This window comes from Erpetoichthys calabaricus, chromosome 13 (genome assembly GCF_900747795.2).
Source record: "Erpetoichthys calabaricus chromosome 13, fErpCal1.3, whole genome shotgun sequence".
NCBI classification, from domain to species: domain Eukaryota; kingdom Metazoa; phylum Chordata; class Cladistia; order Polypteriformes; family Polypteridae; genus Erpetoichthys; species Erpetoichthys calabaricus.
Window position 1 is genome coordinate 44,506,643 of NC_041406.2, and position 19,170 is coordinate 44,525,812.

The 19,170-nt window shown below is 37.9% G+C and overlaps 1 protein-coding gene across 1 annotated transcript in view; it reads right to left on the reverse strand.

Annotated features, from left to right (window-relative positions):
- kcnh8 (potassium voltage-gated channel, subfamily H (eag-related), member 8) overlaps positions 1–19,170 on the reverse strand; it is a 278,164-nt gene that overhangs the window by 55,131 nt on the left and 203,863 nt on the right. Inside the window, exons 10-11 of the mRNA XM_051936034.1 lie at positions 18,451–18,700; positions 5,228–5,442 (exon numbers count right to left, since the gene is read on the reverse strand). Of these exons, the coding sequence (XP_051791994.1) occupies positions 5,228–5,442; positions 18,451–18,700 (465 nt within the window). The remainder of the gene's footprint in view (positions 1–5,227; positions 5,443–18,450; positions 18,701–19,170) is intronic.

Sequence of the window (19,170 nt, forward strand, 5' to 3'; positions counted from 1 at the left end):
TGTGAAATTGGTTGAAATAACTAAGGCAGTTATTTTTATACATATTTTTTTACGGCCTTGTGACAGCTTACCATCTTTGTGAAGAATGTCAGTTGAATTGAGCAACACTTTTAGTTATTCATCTGATAAAATTAAAGAGCTTCTTGGCTGTAACCCTAGCTTTTCAGGGTCAGTTTCTACTAATTTAAAGACCTTTTCATCCAAGTTATATGAAATCATAAAACAAACATCTCAGTTTAAATTACATGGAAAATTCCTTGAAGATTATTTTGTTAATCAATATATTGCAAGAGGTTTATGCATACAAAAAGATGTTATGTTATTTTGAGATAACTCTGAGTTTCTTTCTAAATAGTGTTCCATTCTTAACAAATGTTCCTTAGAGTTAATGTAATTAATCATTGAGATAACTAATACTGAAATAATCAATCCACATGCTCTGGTATATTAGTTATACACATAATATAAGAATAGTTTAGATTGCCCTAACTTTAATAAAGTTTTTAGTTGCTTTATTGAATCCTTTGAAATGCAGCTCAGCCCACAGAAACAAAAAAAATCTGGATAGAAATAGTTGAGACTACAACTCAGGTTTTCTGTACAAATGGCTTGACCCTTCCAAACAGGCACATTCTTCATCTACATTTTGAAAAATGCATCATTATTCCGTTTATCCTAGGATTCTAACATCACTATAGGACCAGCAGATGAAGGGGGAGCTATAGCTGTTATGAACACCTCTTCTTATATTGGAGATGGTTTAACACAGCTGACTCCACTCTTCATATAACTGCTGTAAGTACGTCTATTATAAATCATGAATGTTTTTAAAGGAAGAATGAAAGACGCATAAGAACTTTAAAGAAAAGTACTTTCTGCCCACATCAGGATTTAAATGCTAGTCATCTTGCTATTTGCGCCACTCAATAATGTCGCTGTGGCTTTCTGTCAGGACAAAGTTCTGTTTCCTGTAAAATGTTACATATAAATTCTCATGTATTTGCTATGCATTGAAGTAATGTGGGCTTTGTGTTCTAATCACATATTGGGCCCCTGTGAAAATACAATGTCCCCCCGCTAAATTTGCTCTTGTGCTAACCCAAGGATAAAAACCCATGAAAAGATGTTGTGTTTCCAAGCTGATGATTACAGTCTCTAACAAATGTGTTACAAATGTGCACATATAACCCTTAGCACTTAAGCAAAACAGTACACTTCTGCCAGTATCCTAGTAAGTTAATGAAATCCTTGACAGAGGGCTTTTTTACATGACATAAAGTGGGGGTGGCTCAATGGTACAGTACTAGTGTTGCTGATTCACAACCTGCAGATCAGGACCAAACAGAAGCTCCTGCATATATGCATATCAGTTGCAGCAGTAGGAATGCATCACAATGACCCAATAGAGCTAAGCAATCGTGGCAATGGAGGGATTGCTGGCCCTTACGAGAATTGGTGCACTGAGATAATAAGGAGTTACTTCACCCATGTCTTCCAGGTTGTGCCAGTTACATGTGCTCTTGAATGTCTTCAGTAGAGCATGTGCTTGAAGAGGTTCTAACACAGGCTGAAGACCAAATTTGAGGACGTGAGGGATGAATGATCTCAACGTTTAAATCATTTCTTTTTAAATAAATAGCAAATTGCATCCTGAATGAAAACTTAATGCAAAACATGATGCAAATACAGGAGACCAACATCCATCCATCCATTGTCCAACCCGCTGAATCTGAACACAGGGTCACGGGGGTCTGCTGGAGCCAATCCCAGCCAACACAGGGCACAAGGCAGGAACCAGTCCCGGGCAGGGTGCCAACCCACTGCAGGACACACACACAAACACACCAAGCACACACTAGTGCCCATTTAGAATCGCCAATCCACCTAACCGCATGTCTTTGGACTGTGGGAGGAAACCGGAGCACCCGGAGGAAACCCACGCAAACACGGGGAGAACATGCAAACTCCACGCAGGGAGGACCCAGGAAGCGAACCCAGGTCCCCAGGTCTCCCACCTGCGAGGCAGCAGCGCTACCCACTGCGCCACCGTGCCACCCGAGACCAACATTTGGAATTTAAATAAAAGGTCTGAAAATCCCAAAATAAATGGAAGAAACATGTAGTCAGCAGTTAAAATAAGAGATAAGTTTGGAGCCAGTTTCAGTTGTTTTGGAAGACTGCGGTTTAATGTTCGATATGACTTATAAAGGTGAAAAAAACAGAAATGTCAAAAAATAAAAAAAGACTTAAGAAATAGGGAAAAATGTAGGATGAAGACATGGTGTGTGCCACGGTGGGTATAGTGGGTCCGCAACTTAGAAGAAAAGGCCAGTTTTTAAATAAATAATTGCTGCACTCGCGGCTTATAGAGGGGGGTGGTATTGTGGCTGCAGCAGTTCTCAGATGTGGTGCGGGCGTTTCCTTGCTTAAGTGCACAGGTGAGTAATTGTCCATATCCGTAATTGATGCCAGAAGCTGCTAATCGCCACAACTGTGCTATGCCCCCATTATACATTGGAGAAGCGCAAGTTTGGAGGGGAGAAAAAAAAAGAAAGAAAGCAGAGAACGGAGGTTAAGGGAGAAGAAGGAAGGAAGTGAAGGAGCCGGTGTGAATGAGAGCAGGCTCGTTGTAAGAAGGACATGCAGCTGGGAGAAGTGAGCCCTAGCAGGGTGTTTGGCCGGCACCCAGGGGCAGACGGATTGGGTCATTCCTGCTGAGTTTTGCAGAGGAGCAGAAGTGACCACAATCGAGGACGGCTTGCCGCGTAAGGACGCTGAAGGCTGCAGGAGTTGGAAGCGTGGGAGGTGGAAGCCCCAGTGTAAGCGCCCTGGTCGATGGGGAACCCAAATCTTGGTCTGGTGGAACCCAACGAAGCCAGGGTCCTAAAGGCTACAGACCCTTAGGAGAAGTCAGCTGCAGGTATGATTCCCCTGGTGCAGGGCCCAGAAGGGAGAAGCAGGGGAGCCGCCAGCTAAAGAAGGCACCGGGTGTTGTTTTTAAAGGACTGCTTCCTACCCTTGTTTTTAACCTCATTTTTAATGGAATTACTTATTGGATTATTTTAACCTTCACTTTGGATCACCCTGGTTTTATGGATTATCTATTTATTGACATTTTGATGCACTGCACTTTTATTTGGATACTGTTTAGGTTTTGACTACTTTTTTAAAAAAAAGCACTTCTGCACTTTGCACCTTTCCCCTTGCTTTGTTTGGTGTCCTCATTGTCCAGCTCATCCGGTTACATTATAAAAGTGTGAGATGGAAGCATGGAGTAGAACCCACATTGTCACACCCCCACCCAAACATATTTTCCCCTCAAGATCAAAGTCTTAAAAAACATTTTACATAAGTTTTTAATGCATCAGTTCACTGAGATTTTGGTGATCTTACTTAAGGTCACTGGAAAAAAAACATGGCAACAGATCTTTTGATATTCAAGGCACCACCTAGAATTTTCTGTCAGGTATTTACAATTCACGTTTGTCGGAATAACTGCAAAACTGCCTTCCAAGTGGGGCTGCTTATGGGTTGTTTTTTCCATCTTGGGCAGATGCTGTGGGAAATAGTATAGGAATTTAATTTAACATACATTTGCAGAAATGACAAATAGGTTTCTAGGCACGTGAAAACTTAATGACATTCCGTATTTGTGCAGTGAACGGGTAGGAATCAAGATGATAAACTTAGCATTGAGCTTTAATTATATTCAATAATGGAGATCTTTGTACATACTGTATCTCCTGGTCAGATTACACATTTGGAGCTGTTACATTTTCCTCATGTGTCTATGGATTGATTGGCATAAGTGATGTAGAGGATCCTGTGATGGAGTGGCTCACTGTGCAGAGACAGACTCCACCACAACAAGTGACATTAAATTGGAAATGTTGAACTAAGCTTGTGAGATATTAGAAATGTAATATATCTTTTTTATAAAGCTAAATAATACATACATTTTTAAAACTTACAGCAAATAAGGGTCAAAGGGTGCAGGAACCTTCCTCCAGCAATCCTGGATGGAGTGCCAGACATGTATTCAGAAGTTAAAAGAGTAGTATGATTTCTGTTTTTTATTATTGTATCAAAAAATACCTAAAAGTCCTCAGAATACAACTGTTAAATTCTTTAAGAGTTGGTTTAGAATCTTCAGGAAACTAGGTATAGGTTTTAATTTTGGAATAATTTACTGCGTATCAGGTTGCATTAGTAAATCTGTACTTAATAAAGGAAATTAAATTCCGTGTATATTTTTATTGTCAGGTCATCTCTTATGGTTTGATTGCACATTACAAGCATGTGGAATTCCTTTCCAAAAATTACAAAAATGTATGCTCATGTGCAATACCATCAATTGCAAGCAGGCAAAATCTTTATGAATTAATTCAATAACATTAGTGATACAATTCACCAATTTACTAAACAAAGGCTACATTGGCACATGCTCTTAAAAAGAAATAGACTACTGATATTTGAATAAGTCTATGGATACTTCATGTGCGTCATTAACTTATATATCGTCTTCTACCCACACCCTGCCATTGAACTATGACTGGTTTTCTTGATAAAATGATGAAAATGAAAAATGAATAAGAAATAACCAGTGTTGAGTGATGGCTAATGATGGACAAATGAGCAGTGCAGCATCATGAGTGATGAGTCACTACTGAGAAGTGACAAATAATAAGCATATACAACGTGGAGTACTACTGATGCTTAAAGATGGAAGAAATAAAAAATGATGATGTCGTAAATTGGACACCATACTCTCTTTGTGTGGTTTAGTTCACACTTAATAAACAGAGCCAATAAAAATTATACGGTGTTTATAAACATTTCTCAATTTACTGCACAAAAGTTATTGAAAATATATAATTTCTGGTTGAACCGATAACAGGTAAAAACATGTTTTACACCATAGTTACATTACTGACCTAACAACATGTATTATGCAAATAGCAGCTAATCTGCAGCCTTTAGCCATAGCTCTCTCAATGGGAATACAAAGAATGTGGATACATTTCCATATTTCCATGGTTACCAGAATTTTTCAAAACAAATAAATGTTGTGTTTTGAGGTAGTTTAACAGATAGCTAAATTGTATAAAAAATGTAATGTGATGTAAATGCAGCAGGCATTAGGATAAAACCTTTACATGCAGTGTAACAGCAGTTCACCAAGTCTAGGCTAGGTTATAAATGTAGCAAGACCAGAATAAATACTCACATCAGTTTCATGTCCTTCTCGAAGGTTATATGTGAGGTCCTGCTGGAAATCTTCTACAAACTTGTGTGCATATTCTGGATACAGGTCCAGCACCTCATAAAGTCCTTTGAGGTTAACACACTGAAGGTCACAGTAGGTCAAAGCTTTAACATCTGCATTGGTTTTTATGACTCTGTCACTAATTGAAAGGTTGGCTCCTATTAGATCACCTTTTCCTTAAAGAATGCAAAGAAGCCAAGTCAGTGACAAAAATGCCATTTAGTACTGAGAAAATTCATTAAACCGTTTAGAAAACAGAACACAGGAAACATATAGTATTTTTATTATGAATTATTTCATGTTTTACTGTCTGAACAGACCTAATGTCAAATAATGGGAGCTAGAAATGGCGCTTGGGTGTTATGTTTCGTTGACGAAAATCCTCCTTGGTTCAGGAGAAGGTGGAGGACCTTTCCTAAACACTCGGGTTATTGAAAACATCTGTAACCATAGACAAGAGGCTACTGCTGCTACAAATGTGGTGATAATGCAGAAAATGCAAAGAAATGCATACAGGTATTTTCCAGGATCAAAAGGTTTAGATTTGATTGATGTGTTCTTTAGGCCTAACTTTTTAAAGGTCACATTGTTACTTCACAAAACATTATAAACAGGCACATGCATAGACTGAGATTTTAGAAGCAAGCAGCAGACTTTCAAATTTTCATATTGTACAATTTCACAAAAATATAAAATTAAAACGCACAGGAAGGTTTTACTTGTGGTTGATCAGTTTCCTATTGTCATTTTAGTCTGCAGACTTCCATATGCTAATCATTACCTAATCAGTTAACAGAAAATCATCTATATGACACATTGAATTATGATGAATAGAATGGACATACATGATAAGAGCTGTTTCTCATCTGAAAGGTAACTATAAGGGAGATTTTGGTAGCAATAACCTAGGATCAAGGGCAAGAAAATTATATACACACTATATTGCCAAAAGTATTGGGATGCCTGCCTTTACACACACATGAACTTTAAAGATATCCCATTCTTAATACATAGGCTTTAATATGGAGTTGGCCCACCCTTTGCAGCCATATCAACTTCAACTCTTCTGGGAAGGTTTTCCACAAGGTGTAGCAGTGTATTTATGGTAATTTTTGACCATTCTTCCAGGAGAGCATTTGTGAGGTTAGGCACTGATGTTGGGACGAGGAGGCCTGACTCGCAGTCTCCGTTCCAATTTAACCCAAAGGTGTTTCTTTTGGGTGAGGTCAGGGCTCTGTGCAGGCCAGTCAAGTTACTCCACACAAAACTCGCTCATCCATTTCTTTATAGACCTTGTTTTGTGCACTGGTGTGCAGTCATGTTGGAACAGGAAGGGGCCATCCCCAAACTGTTCCCACAAAGTTGGGAGCATGAAATTGTCCAAAATGGCTTTGTATGCTGAAGAATTAAGAGTTCCTTTCACTGGAACTAAGGGGCCAACCCCAACCCCTGAAAAACAACCCCACACCATAATTCCCCCTCCACCAAATGTTACACTTGGCACAATGCTCTAGAGTCCAGTGGTGGTGTGCTTTACACCACTGCATCCGACACTTTGCATTGCACTTGGTGATGTAAGGCTTGGATGCAGCTGCTTGGCCATGGAAACCCATTCCATGAAACTCTCTACGCACTGTTCTTGAGCTTTTGGAGTTCTGTAGCTATTGACTCTGCAGAAACTTGGCGACTTCTGCCCACTGTGCACCTCAGCATGTGCTGTCCTGGCTCTGTGATTTTATGTGGCCTACCACTTCATGGCTGAGTTGCTGGTGTTCCCAATTGCTTTCACTTTGTTATAATACCACTAACAGCTGACCATGGACTATTTAGTATCGAGGAAACTTCATGAATGGACTTATCATGGTACCATGCTTGAACTCACTGAGCTCCTGAGAGCGACCGATTCTTTCACAAATATTTCTAGAAGCAGTCTGCATGCCTAGGTGCTTGATTTTATACACCTGTGGCCATGGAAGTGATTGGAACACCTGAATTCAATGATTTGGAGGGGGTCCCAATACTTTTTGGCAATATAGTGTATATACTTTAGCAATGAAAAATGTAAAGGATAAGTTCTTTTTTTTTTAAAGTCAGTTATTTTTTCATTATCATGGCATGCATTCAATTGCTTGTAAGTACAGCATTACTTTAATAAAAAAACACTTCTTCCCCCAGTTGCTTATAATGGTGGTATATAATAACAAAGAATCGTCAAACAAAAACCTTAGAATTTACCAAAGATTTCAGAAAATACACTATACTCTCAGTGTTACTGAGAGATAAAACTAAAGTGATATCAAATTTTACCAAATATTGTTGGCACCATCTTTCCTGAGTTTCTCTATTTACAGTAACCAACATGAATGCGATTTTCAGGTAAATAATAGCCAGTATATACGTACTGTATATAGGATCATTATTATATTGAGTACGGAATAACAGGAATAGGAGTAGGAGTTGCATATCATGACATAAAGCACATGTCTGTAGCTGTGTAACATGACATTGCCTTTCTGATAAAATGGTTTGGAAAAGCACATGTCCAGGATATGAAATTAAAATCAAGTGGCCATATTGTATCCTGTATATCTTTGGGGTGTAGGAGGTAAAAGTAGAGAATCCAGGAAACTCACCATACAAACACACTGGAATGTGCAAACTTCACACAGCCACTTGGAGCTTTGAGGTATCAGCACTAATTAATGCACTCCTGCAGCTAGTAAGATCATTAAATTATTTTGATAAAAGCTGCCTGTTTAGTCCTTCTGATTTTAGTCTCTTCCTTCAATATAATTTTGCTTAATGGAAAAACATCTCCAGACCTCCATGGCTGATGATGGCTGAAATAAAATCCCCACTCACACCTGTATTTTCCAGTGATTGCAGCAGTATGTGACAATCTCTACCCAAAAAACATCAGCCCTTGATATGCATTGTTTTGATGTTCACCATCATTACCAAGCTGTCTTGAGCTGTATCTTCAAAGTGTACATTTTTCCTTCTTTGTCTTTCCAAGTATGTCCCTTCTTTTCTTTGTCTTCAAAATGCTGGAATTCCACGTCAGTACATTCTGGCTCAAACAGATAAGGGTCAGTCAAAAGATGAAATGTTTTATCATCTTCATGGTTGGTCATATTGATGACATACAATGAGTGCTTATTTGTCTGAATGCTTATAAAAATAAAAATCTCACCAAAAAAAAAACAAGCCTAAGTGCTAAAATCTGCAAGTACTAATGCAACTTCACCATTCAAAAAACAATTTATAGGAAACTACAACCCAGGGGATGAAAGCTTGCTGCATATGGAGAGTGGGAATGAAGTGAAAAGGGCAACTGAATTTCTTCACTTTTTATTCATGTAAAAAGTATATGGATATGCACTTATCTTAAGAATGAATCAACACTTTGCAATATTCTCCATTTCAAAGTAGACATATTCTTCAAGTTTTAAGGCTTTTGTTTCAAGTTTCTTCTGGTACCCCATTGAAGACCTTTGTAAGCCACTGAAGTAGACATGTTTTTCTACAATTTACAAATTATGCTTTACTTAACAGCACAGGTTTCTGGGGTAAATGAATTACATGTCCGTTAAAAAATAATACTAACCTTAACAAACCTATCCTTTAAAAAAAACAAGTTTATACTGTACACACTACAAAGCACAAAGAGATGCAGGATAAGAACATGGAGAAAACAAAAGTCTGACTATATATATGAATGTTCCCACTGAACCCTACACCTCAACGTAGCAAGAACAAAATCTACTGATGCAAAAACATTTACTGTAAGATTGTGTTGTCAAGATGACAAATGTAGCACAACAATATGCAAAAAATACATAAGCAGTTCTGCTTTAGAGTTTGAAAAATGAAGAAGCCTGGCCTGGTATAAAGGAAAGCTTCTGAATTGAAATGACTATCATCTGCCTCAAAAAGTAAGAAGCTTCAAAAATATCCATCCATCCATCCATTATCCAACCTGCTATATCCTAACTCCAGGGTCACGGGGGTCTGCTGGAGCCAATCCCAGCCAACACAGGGTACAAGGCAGGAAACAAACCCCGGGCAGGGCGCCAGCCCACCGCAGGCTTCAAAAATATTTTACTCTAAATTGAAAGGTAGTTTAGGCATATAAGAAAGTCAAGAATGAACAAAGCCTCACAATAAAAGAAATATGCAAAGAATGGAAGTATGGACATATATACAGATTTGTTAAGTTAAATATGTTAATGATGAACAGTACATTAATAAAAAAGGCAAATGTTTAAAATAAATAAATATATCATGTAATTCATGAAGCTGTATCAGAAGCTGTAATACACATGAACAGAACATCTGCATAAATCACCACTTCCTATCATATTTCTCACCAATGCTAGATCCATCACAAACAAAACATACAAATTACATCTACAGATCTCCAAGAACAAACCCATAAGTGACTTTTGTATTTTGCTATTCACAGAGACGTGGCTAAATTTGCTTATACCTGACGCATCAAGACGTACAGCATTACATTGGGACAGAATCAAAAACTCTGGCAAAGGTAAATTTGGGGGATTGAATTTACGTACATAATAGTTGGTATACTGATACAAAGATCATAGGCAATCACTGCTCTCCTGATTTGGAGTATCTGACAATCAAATGCAGGCCCTTTTACTTATCTCGGAAATTGTCATGATGCTAACTCTGACAGAGCTCTAGGTTACTTGTTTGATACCTTTAATTTGCAGCAAAACACTTATCCCGAAGCTGTTCATATTATGGCTGGTGATTTCAACCACACGGTTTTAAAAGTAGTTCTCCCTAAATCTCATCAACACAACAATTGTGCAACCAGGGGAAAAAACACACTGGACAACACTTACTCAAAAATCAAGAATTGTTATAAGACAAAACAGTTACCTCATTTAGGCCAGTCAGATCATCTATAATAATAAAAGGCAAAGCCCTCACTGACTGACTGACTGACTCACTCACTGACTGACTGACTGACTGACTCATCACTAATTCTCCAACTTCCCGTGTAGGTGGAAGGCTGAAATTTGGCAGGCTCATTCCTTACAGCTTACTTACAAAAGTTAGGCAGTTTTCATTTCAAAATTATACGCGTAATGGTCATAACTGGAACCTCTTTTTTGTCCATATACTGTAATGGTAGGCAGCAAGATGGCCGTAGGAGACTGAGTTGCGTGTCGCGTCATCACGCCTCCCACGTAATCATGTGAACTGACTGTGAACTCAGTACGTAGAAAAGAAGGAGGAGCCCCAAAGAGCGCAGAAGAAAACATTCATTACACAATTGACAAGGCAGCGAAACAATAAGAAGCGAGTGAGTGACGCATACAAGCATCTTCATAAGACACGAGGTATAAAAAAGCACGGTGTAAACCGTAAGTCTAAATTAACTTTATAGAAACGCTCCCGCTGCCGTTTGCTATACCATATTTGCGAGATACAAGTTTAATGAGAAGACACGAGGTATAAAAAAGCACGGTGTAAACCGTAACCTTAACTTTATAGAAACGCTCCCGCTGCCGTTTGCAATGCCATATTCGCGAGATACAAGTTTAATGAGAAGACACGAGGTATAAACGACAGTTTGCATCACTTTGTAACAGAGTTAAAATTGCTGTAGCGAGAAACTTTTAACTGCCGGGTCTTAGCTAACATTAAATAAACCCGTGGACATCGCAACATCACACAAGAGAGTGGCTCACGTGAAGTGACTGAACGCAGCAGGAGTGATCACTTGCATTAATCAAACCTGTTAAAAAAACACATTACACAATTGATAAGGTAGGAAAAGAATATGAAACAAGGCACGATATAAACCGTAACTTTAAGTTTATAGAAACGCTGCCGTTTGCAATACCATATTCGCCCCTGCGAAGCGCGGTGATTTTGCTATATATATTTAACTATTTCAACCATTGTATGATCTGCTTCTCGCAACTGAAAGAGGGCACCGTGGCAGAAGTTAGCCGACTTGCTCACCAACCACAAGCGTTACCTGGTAGGTAACCACCCATACAATCAGATTGTGAATCAGACTACGAATGCCTGCAATGTAATTACCCCGATCTACATGCTGTCAAATGAACGAACCTCACGCCGTGGCACAACGTTAGGGGCTTCGCCTCTACGTCCGAGGATCGATTCCCGTAAGGGAGTACAGTGACTGTGTACTCCTGATGAGCCCACAATTACGGCGAAACACGTGTCGCATACTATGCATCTTCAAAGCACGGTGTAAACAGTAAGTTTAAATTGAGTTTATAGAAACGCTCCCGCTGCCATTTGCAATACCATATTAGATGACTTTGTAACAGAGTTAAAATTGCTGGAGCGATAAATTTTTAACTGCCGGGTCATGTCGTGTGTTCTTGGGTAGGTACACCAAAAAATTTATACATTTATGCATGTAATGGGCAAACAAAAAATGTACTATACCCGAAAGCACTACAGTAGTACTCAATGTATCTTTACTTCTTAAATGTTAATGTTTTACTGTTTAATAATTTATACGATTCTTATATGTTATTCAGATTCTTTTATCAAAATACCAGTAACAGCGCACTCCACGATAACGTGGAGTGAATACACTTGACATGACCATTCATAGTATTTATCCTCTTTCTCTGTACGTTTAGCATTCGTTTGCTCAGAGGTTGATGCGCTTGCTGCTTAATGAGCAGCTCTTGACCCTAGCGTCCCGCTGCTTCTCTTCTTTCGTTGGCATCTTTTCCCGTTAAAACTGATTTCTTTTAAAACTTAGTATGTTTTCTTTAATTTTTCAGTTAAGCTGGCACTTAAGTCTTCAATCTGCCTCAAGAATGATTAGCGAAAGTGGTAGACAATGAAAACGTCAGCCGTACGCATCCGCCACGCACGCACTGGTGCGCGCAGCTGTGAGTTGATTCTACAATAAAATAAAATAAAGATAAAAAGAGTAATAACTTCCACCACCGCTATTCAATTACACTTGCCTAACGCCTCTCCTAAGGGGAAATACTGTGGGATCTGGACATCCGTCAAAGCAGCAATCACAAGCCCGATTACAAAGCGGGAAGCTGTGATTTGTCGTCTCCCTCCCATGTAACAATCACAGCCCGTGTTGCAACTCACTATGTATGTATATGTATATATGTGTATGTGTGTGTATATGTATGTGTGTATATATATATATATATATATATATGTGTTCATATGTGTGGGAAAGCGAATAGTAGACGTGACGTAGTATCTGTGTACCAAATTTCAAGTCAATAGGTGAAACGGTTTGCGAGCTACAGCTCATTTAAAATCCTGGACAGACAAACTAATAGCCACGGTACTGTTTTATAGAAGAACATTTTAATGTTTAATAATTTATATTTATATGCAATGTGCTTCTTATATATTACTTCATATTCTCAAATGATAATGATGTTAATGTTGTTTATATTGATTTCTATGTTATTGTAAGTGCTCTTTATTTGTGGAAAAATAAATTTGGCAATTTAACTTATTTTATACATACATTTTATTTTTTTCTCTTGCACTCAGTGAGCGAATCCACTGGCTAATCAGCTATATATATATATATATATATATATATGTGTATACTGTATATATATGTGTGTATATATATATATATATATATATATATATATATATATATAGATAGATAGATAGATAGATATATGTGTATGTATGTAGATATACAAATATGTATATATATGTATATATGTTTATATATATGTAGATATACAAATATGTATATGTATATATATGTATATATGTGTATATATATGTAGATATACAAATATGTATATGTATATATATGTATATGTGTCTGCATGTGTGTGTATATATATATATATATATATATATATATATATATATATATATATATATATATATGTATGTGTATATATATGTTGATATATGTATATATATGTGGATGTGTATATGTATATATTTATGTATATACACTATGTTTATGTATATATATGTTTACATAACCTCTTTAACACACTACTTCTCCGCTGCGAAGCGCGGGTATTTTGCTAGTTTATCTATATTTTTGACTCCAGCATACACTCCCCTCAGAAGGGAAGCCCAAATTACCACAATGACTGTTAAAACATGGTCTGAAGGAGCATCTTTGCAGCTTCAGGATTGCTTTGAAAGGACTAACTGGGTCATTTTCGAGGAACAGATCTTTGAAATGTACACAACAATTGTACTCTGCTACATTAAAAACTGTATCGACAATGTAACTGTCAGCAAAAATATTGATGTGCACCCCAACCAGAAGCCCTGAATGATAAAGGAGGTTAGATCTCCCCTCAAGCACCACAATGCAGCCTTCAGGTCTGGCAACAAAGCCCTTTACAGCATGGCCATAGACAACCTAGAGAGAACCGTCAGAGAGGCTAAAACAGCCTACAAAAGGAAGACTGAGGACCACTTTGCCATTAGTGACCCACGGTGACTTTGGCAAAGCATCCAGCATATTACCAATCACAAACCCAGCAACCACATTGCTGTTGATGCGGACTTCTCGATTACTGAAGAACTGAATTATTTCTTTGCTCATTTTGAGACAGTTACTTCTAAACCACAGCAGATAGGCTTCAGCAGTCTCACCTCACCCACACCAACCCTCTACAATCAGACCTTCACAGAGCAAGAGCAAAATGTGAGGTGGATGCGCAAAGCGGTCAGCTCAAGAAAGGTTGGTGGTCCTGATGGAGTGACAGGACAGAAACAGGTCAATAAAAGAATTTGTGAATGAACTCTCTGGGGTCTTCATAAAGATCTTCAATCTTTCCCTGTATAAGTCCATCATTTTATCTTGCCTGAGTCTACCATGATCATTCCAATGCAAAAAAAAAAAACTGTCATCAGAACTCTCAATGACTTCTGTCCAGTGGCACTTACTCCAGTTATTATGAAGTGTTTCAAACAATTGGTCCTATAAGACATCAAAGCCAGCTTCTCTGTCACCATAGATCCTCACCAGTTAAGCTTATAGGTGCAAACAGGTCCACAGAAGATGCCCTCTCCATACCGCACATTTCCATATTGAGCAGCAAAGGAGCTCTGTGAGGATTCTCTTCGTAGACTTCAGCTTGGCTTATAACACAGTTATCCCGGACTTTCACAATCTGTCTGCCACTAGATTCAAAATTTTCTGACTAACTGCCCTCATATGGTTAGATTAAGCCCTGACTTCTCCTCCACTCTCAGACTCAACACCAGCATCCCACAAGCCTGTGTGTTGAACCCCTTTCCATCTGCGTTCTATACCTATGACTGTGTACCCTCTCATTCCACCAAAACCACCATTAGGTTCCTGGATGACACAACAGTGCTTGGACTCATTTCAGGAGCAGACAAGACAGCCTATAGGGATGAGGTCCAAAGACTGACTGCATAGTGTACTGAGGACAACCTCACCCTGAACTCTACCAGAACAAAAGAACTTATAATAGATTTCTGGAGGCACAACACAATATACATCAATGGAGAATGTGTGGAAAGAATTCCTGCTTAGTTTTTGGGTATACACGTTGTTGAAGGTCTCTCCTGTTCCAAAAACACCACAGTGGCAGTCAAGAAGGCACAGCAGAGACTCTACATTCTGAGGATCCTCAGATAATACAACTTGAAGGAGAAGCTGCTGGTGTCCTTTTGCAGCTGCTCCGTTGAGAGTGTGCTGTCATATTGCATTTCAACGTGATATGCCAGCAGCTGATTGGCAGACAGGAGAGCCCTTCAGATGATCATAAACTCTACCCAGAAACTTATTGGCTATATACTGCCCTCTTTGGAGGAACTCTTGAGCTCTCACTGCCTCAATAGAGCAGCCAACATCATGAAAGACCTTTCCCACCTTGGACATCACCTGTTTGAGTTGCTGCCCTCTGGTAGGTGGTTCAGGTCCATCCAATCTCGGACAAACAGATTTAAGAACAGTTTCTACCTCAGAGCCATACGAGAACTGAATACTACTAATACTCTTAATAATGATTGACAATGACCAATATAATAACAGTCAGTCTTGAACTACAAGTACATGTTTACATTCTTTGCAAGTTATTATTTATCTATTTCTATTATTGTACTTAGTTCATATGTGCATTATACCTAAGTCAGTATTTAGATATTGTATTGTATTATATTGCATTGTATTATAAATAATAATTTAATTATGTCCATTAATGTGACTGCCCCATTAGGATTGCTGCAATTTCATTGTACTAAGTGCAATGACAATAAAAGGAATAGGAATCTGAATCTGAACATGTGTGTGAACGTGGTTTGTAGAATAAAAATGTCCTATTGAATATACTGTTGGAGATGTGACAAGATTATGACGAAACCCAGACGTATAAGCATGGCTCATGAAAAAGTTTTCAATTTACTTGAAAGACATTGTACAGCTTATGCTAGCTGGTGACACAGCAAGTTTGAATGATGTTCTCATCAAGAACTCATGGAAACAGTGTGTGGCATACTACATTTGCTGATACAATAACCATACATCTATAAAACACTCAAGACACAGCACACAACTCAGTCCAAGCAGGGATTAAATCCAGAAATCTTCCCAATGTTAAACAAACTAAGGATTATTTAGGTAAGAATTAAGCAAAGAACCGAAATGAGCAGTGTACAATATTATTAAGAAGCATAGCAAAGTGCCTGTTTATTTAAACTGGAACAATGGTATGTCCATCTATTTCAATCATGTCGTACATTTAGGAACCACTGTTCATCGGATATGCTAGCCCTTGCGTTCCTCTTTCTTTATGCATCTTGTTGCCATTGTCCATTGGACATTGCAGCCATCTTGTAAAAGCTGGACATTTTGTTGTTTTATATAATTAGCTGCAATATATAAAGCTGCTTGCTCAGATTTATTATGTTTACAACAAAGGTTAACAATACAATTTACAAATAGTACATTTTTTAGGTTTCCAGCATCAGATCAACAACACCAACAATTCATTTCTTGTATAGCCAAAAATATATCAAGGAATGCCACAATGGGCATTTGATACGACTGCTTCGGTGGCGCAATGCTATCAGCTGTTCACTGGTAATCAAAACTTCACGGGTTCAACCCCAGACAAGTCCATTTAAGGGCAGAGTGGTGGCTCTGAGGCTAAGGATCTGTGCTGGTATCCAGAAGGTTGCCGGTTCGAATCCCCGACATTCCCAAAAGAGATCCTACTCTGCTGGGCCCTTCAGCAAGACCCTTAACCTGTAATTGCTCCAGGGGTGCTGTACAATGGCTGACCCTGCGCTCTGACCCCAAGGGGTATGTGAAAGCTAACAAATTCCTAATACAAGAAATTGTATAAGGCGAAATAAAGAACAAAAAAAATGGGCCTTAACAGACCCTGTTTTTTGACAGCACCCCAGCCTTGTCTCCCTAAGAAGACAAGAAAAACTCCCAAAAATACCCTTGTAAGGGGAAAAAAAAAGGATGAAAACTTGGGAAAGGCAATTAAGAGAAACCATTTCCAGATAGGATGGGTGTGCAATGGGTGTCAAAAAATGGGGTGAATATACAGTAACACACAAAACAGAACACAAGTAATCCTCTTCACAGAACTTGATGGCCAATCTATCATTGCAACAAAAACAGGTGTCTACCACCTATTCACTAATCTGAAGGGCTACCTCCATGTGACATGCTATGAAAATGATGAAGATATCAAGCCAACTGCAGAAAACGGGCCGCACAAGCAAGACAAAACATTTTATTTCAGTAATATGGAAAAACTTTGTGAATATTGTAAATAAAACATATTAGGGTTAGTAGGGATTATGTTGAAGAATAAATTTGCTTAATTTTGATATTTTTCAAACTTGGTCAGGACCAAAATGATGACAAGTTTTATTGATTTGATTACTGATTCCTGCCTGCAAAAATTACAAAATCTTTATTTAGCATCTAGGCGCCTTTATTCTGCCACTGAATGAAATAAATAAACAAACATTGTTCTTTCTGTTCATTTATGATAACTACATTGCAGTATATCACATCAGGAATGTGGTTGTAAATCTGCAAATTTACTATTCTTGTTCACATGGTTACTCTGGAATATATATTCTGCAAAATACATTTTATCCACAATAATCCAAAAGTTACCATATGCATAAAACTGAACATGATACAATCAGCAATTAAAGACTGAGTAATCTGAGAAACATTTAAATATGTAATATGTTAACGATTTGCATGTCTAATCTGTAAATATAAGCACCTGCTTTGCCTAAAACTAGGATATATTTTACATTTCTTAAATTCACTTGCAGCAGCATTTGATTCATTTCTACCTAGTCATGCATAATTTACATAACACTTTTGTAAGCAAATTAAAAATATTTTATAAATATGCTGTATTGTTTCAATATGACATATTACTTCATATGCTGCTTTCCTTTGAGCTTTTATTTGCAGTAACAGTATCTGTTACGTCACAGATTTGCTTGTTGTGATGTAGAAGCTAAGTCAAATCTGAGAAAGGTGCTCCATAGTCTTTTTTAAGCAAACACAACAAAAAAATACCCTATATAAAAGTATAGACACAAAAAACCTCCAAGTTATTACATTTTAATCACTGGCTATATTAACCTCTTAAAAACATTTGAGCGGTGTAGGAGATTAAAAAAACTTCATTCAATATATAATGACACTAATTGTCAGTCTACTGCTTGATGGTTAATGCTTATTTTCCTCAAACATTTGTTTTAAATTCTATGGTTATAATTACCTTAAAATATTATGTTCAAATATTTAGTTTTTTTTGTAATATACTAAAAATAACCTGAGAATCTTACCTTGTCTTGGTTATACAGGAATTCTACTAGATTTCATTAATCCAACCATTCATCCATTCACTTTTTACCCTACATATTTTAATGTAGTGGGTGTCACTGCCTATCCTGACAGCACCGGGGTCAAGGCATAAACCAAATCTGGACACTGCTGCACACACCCAAACTCACTCAAGCTAAGCTAATCTAGAGTTTCCATTCAATATAACTTGCATGTTTTTTGGATTGTGGAAGGAAAACAAGACTATGAAGAAAACAAAGCATCTGAATCTTAAATCACTGTAATTTATTGTATACCGATGTTAGCACAATTGAATATTACTTACTGAAATATCACTTACCAAGAATTGCCAGCACCATGTCGTCTTTGAGAATCTCCATTGAACCTGAGCAGACAAAGAAAATAGCCTGCAATGCATCTCCCTGCCTTAAAAGGTACTCTCCAGGAGCACAAAAAGAGGTTTTGATGTGTAGAGAGAGAGACCTAAGGCAGCCGCGACTGGCAGATTCAAATACAGAGAGCTGCAGAATCTCCTTATTCAAATGCATAGTAATGTCTGAGCGTAATTCATCTGGAAAATCCTTTAACAGCTGCAAAGAAGATAAGAAGAAATATAAACCCATTTGTTTTCTGAACTATACTTCCAACAAGGTGTGCTAAGAAAAAACAATGTTGGATGGGGCACCAGTCCATCAAAAAGCATATTCACTCATGCTACGCTAATTTACTTTCAACAGTCAAACAATGAATTTCTTTGGAATGTGGAAGGAAACAAGCATACAAGGAAGAAACCAACACAAATACAAGACAAATGTGCAAGCTTTATTTTCCAATATTTGACACCTACGTCAACCAATAATTTTTAAACATGTCATTAAGTAATATGTACAGATGCATACTGGGGAAATTGCTAGGTGTAACGGTATTACCACAGTGGCATATGACATGGGACTGTTTCCCACAAAACATCTGAATGAAAAAAGTTCCTTGATTGAGAAATGAAATTTCTTGTACATGCAAGGGTAGAAAAGCAGGGTTCATTAAGGAGTGGTAGACCCAG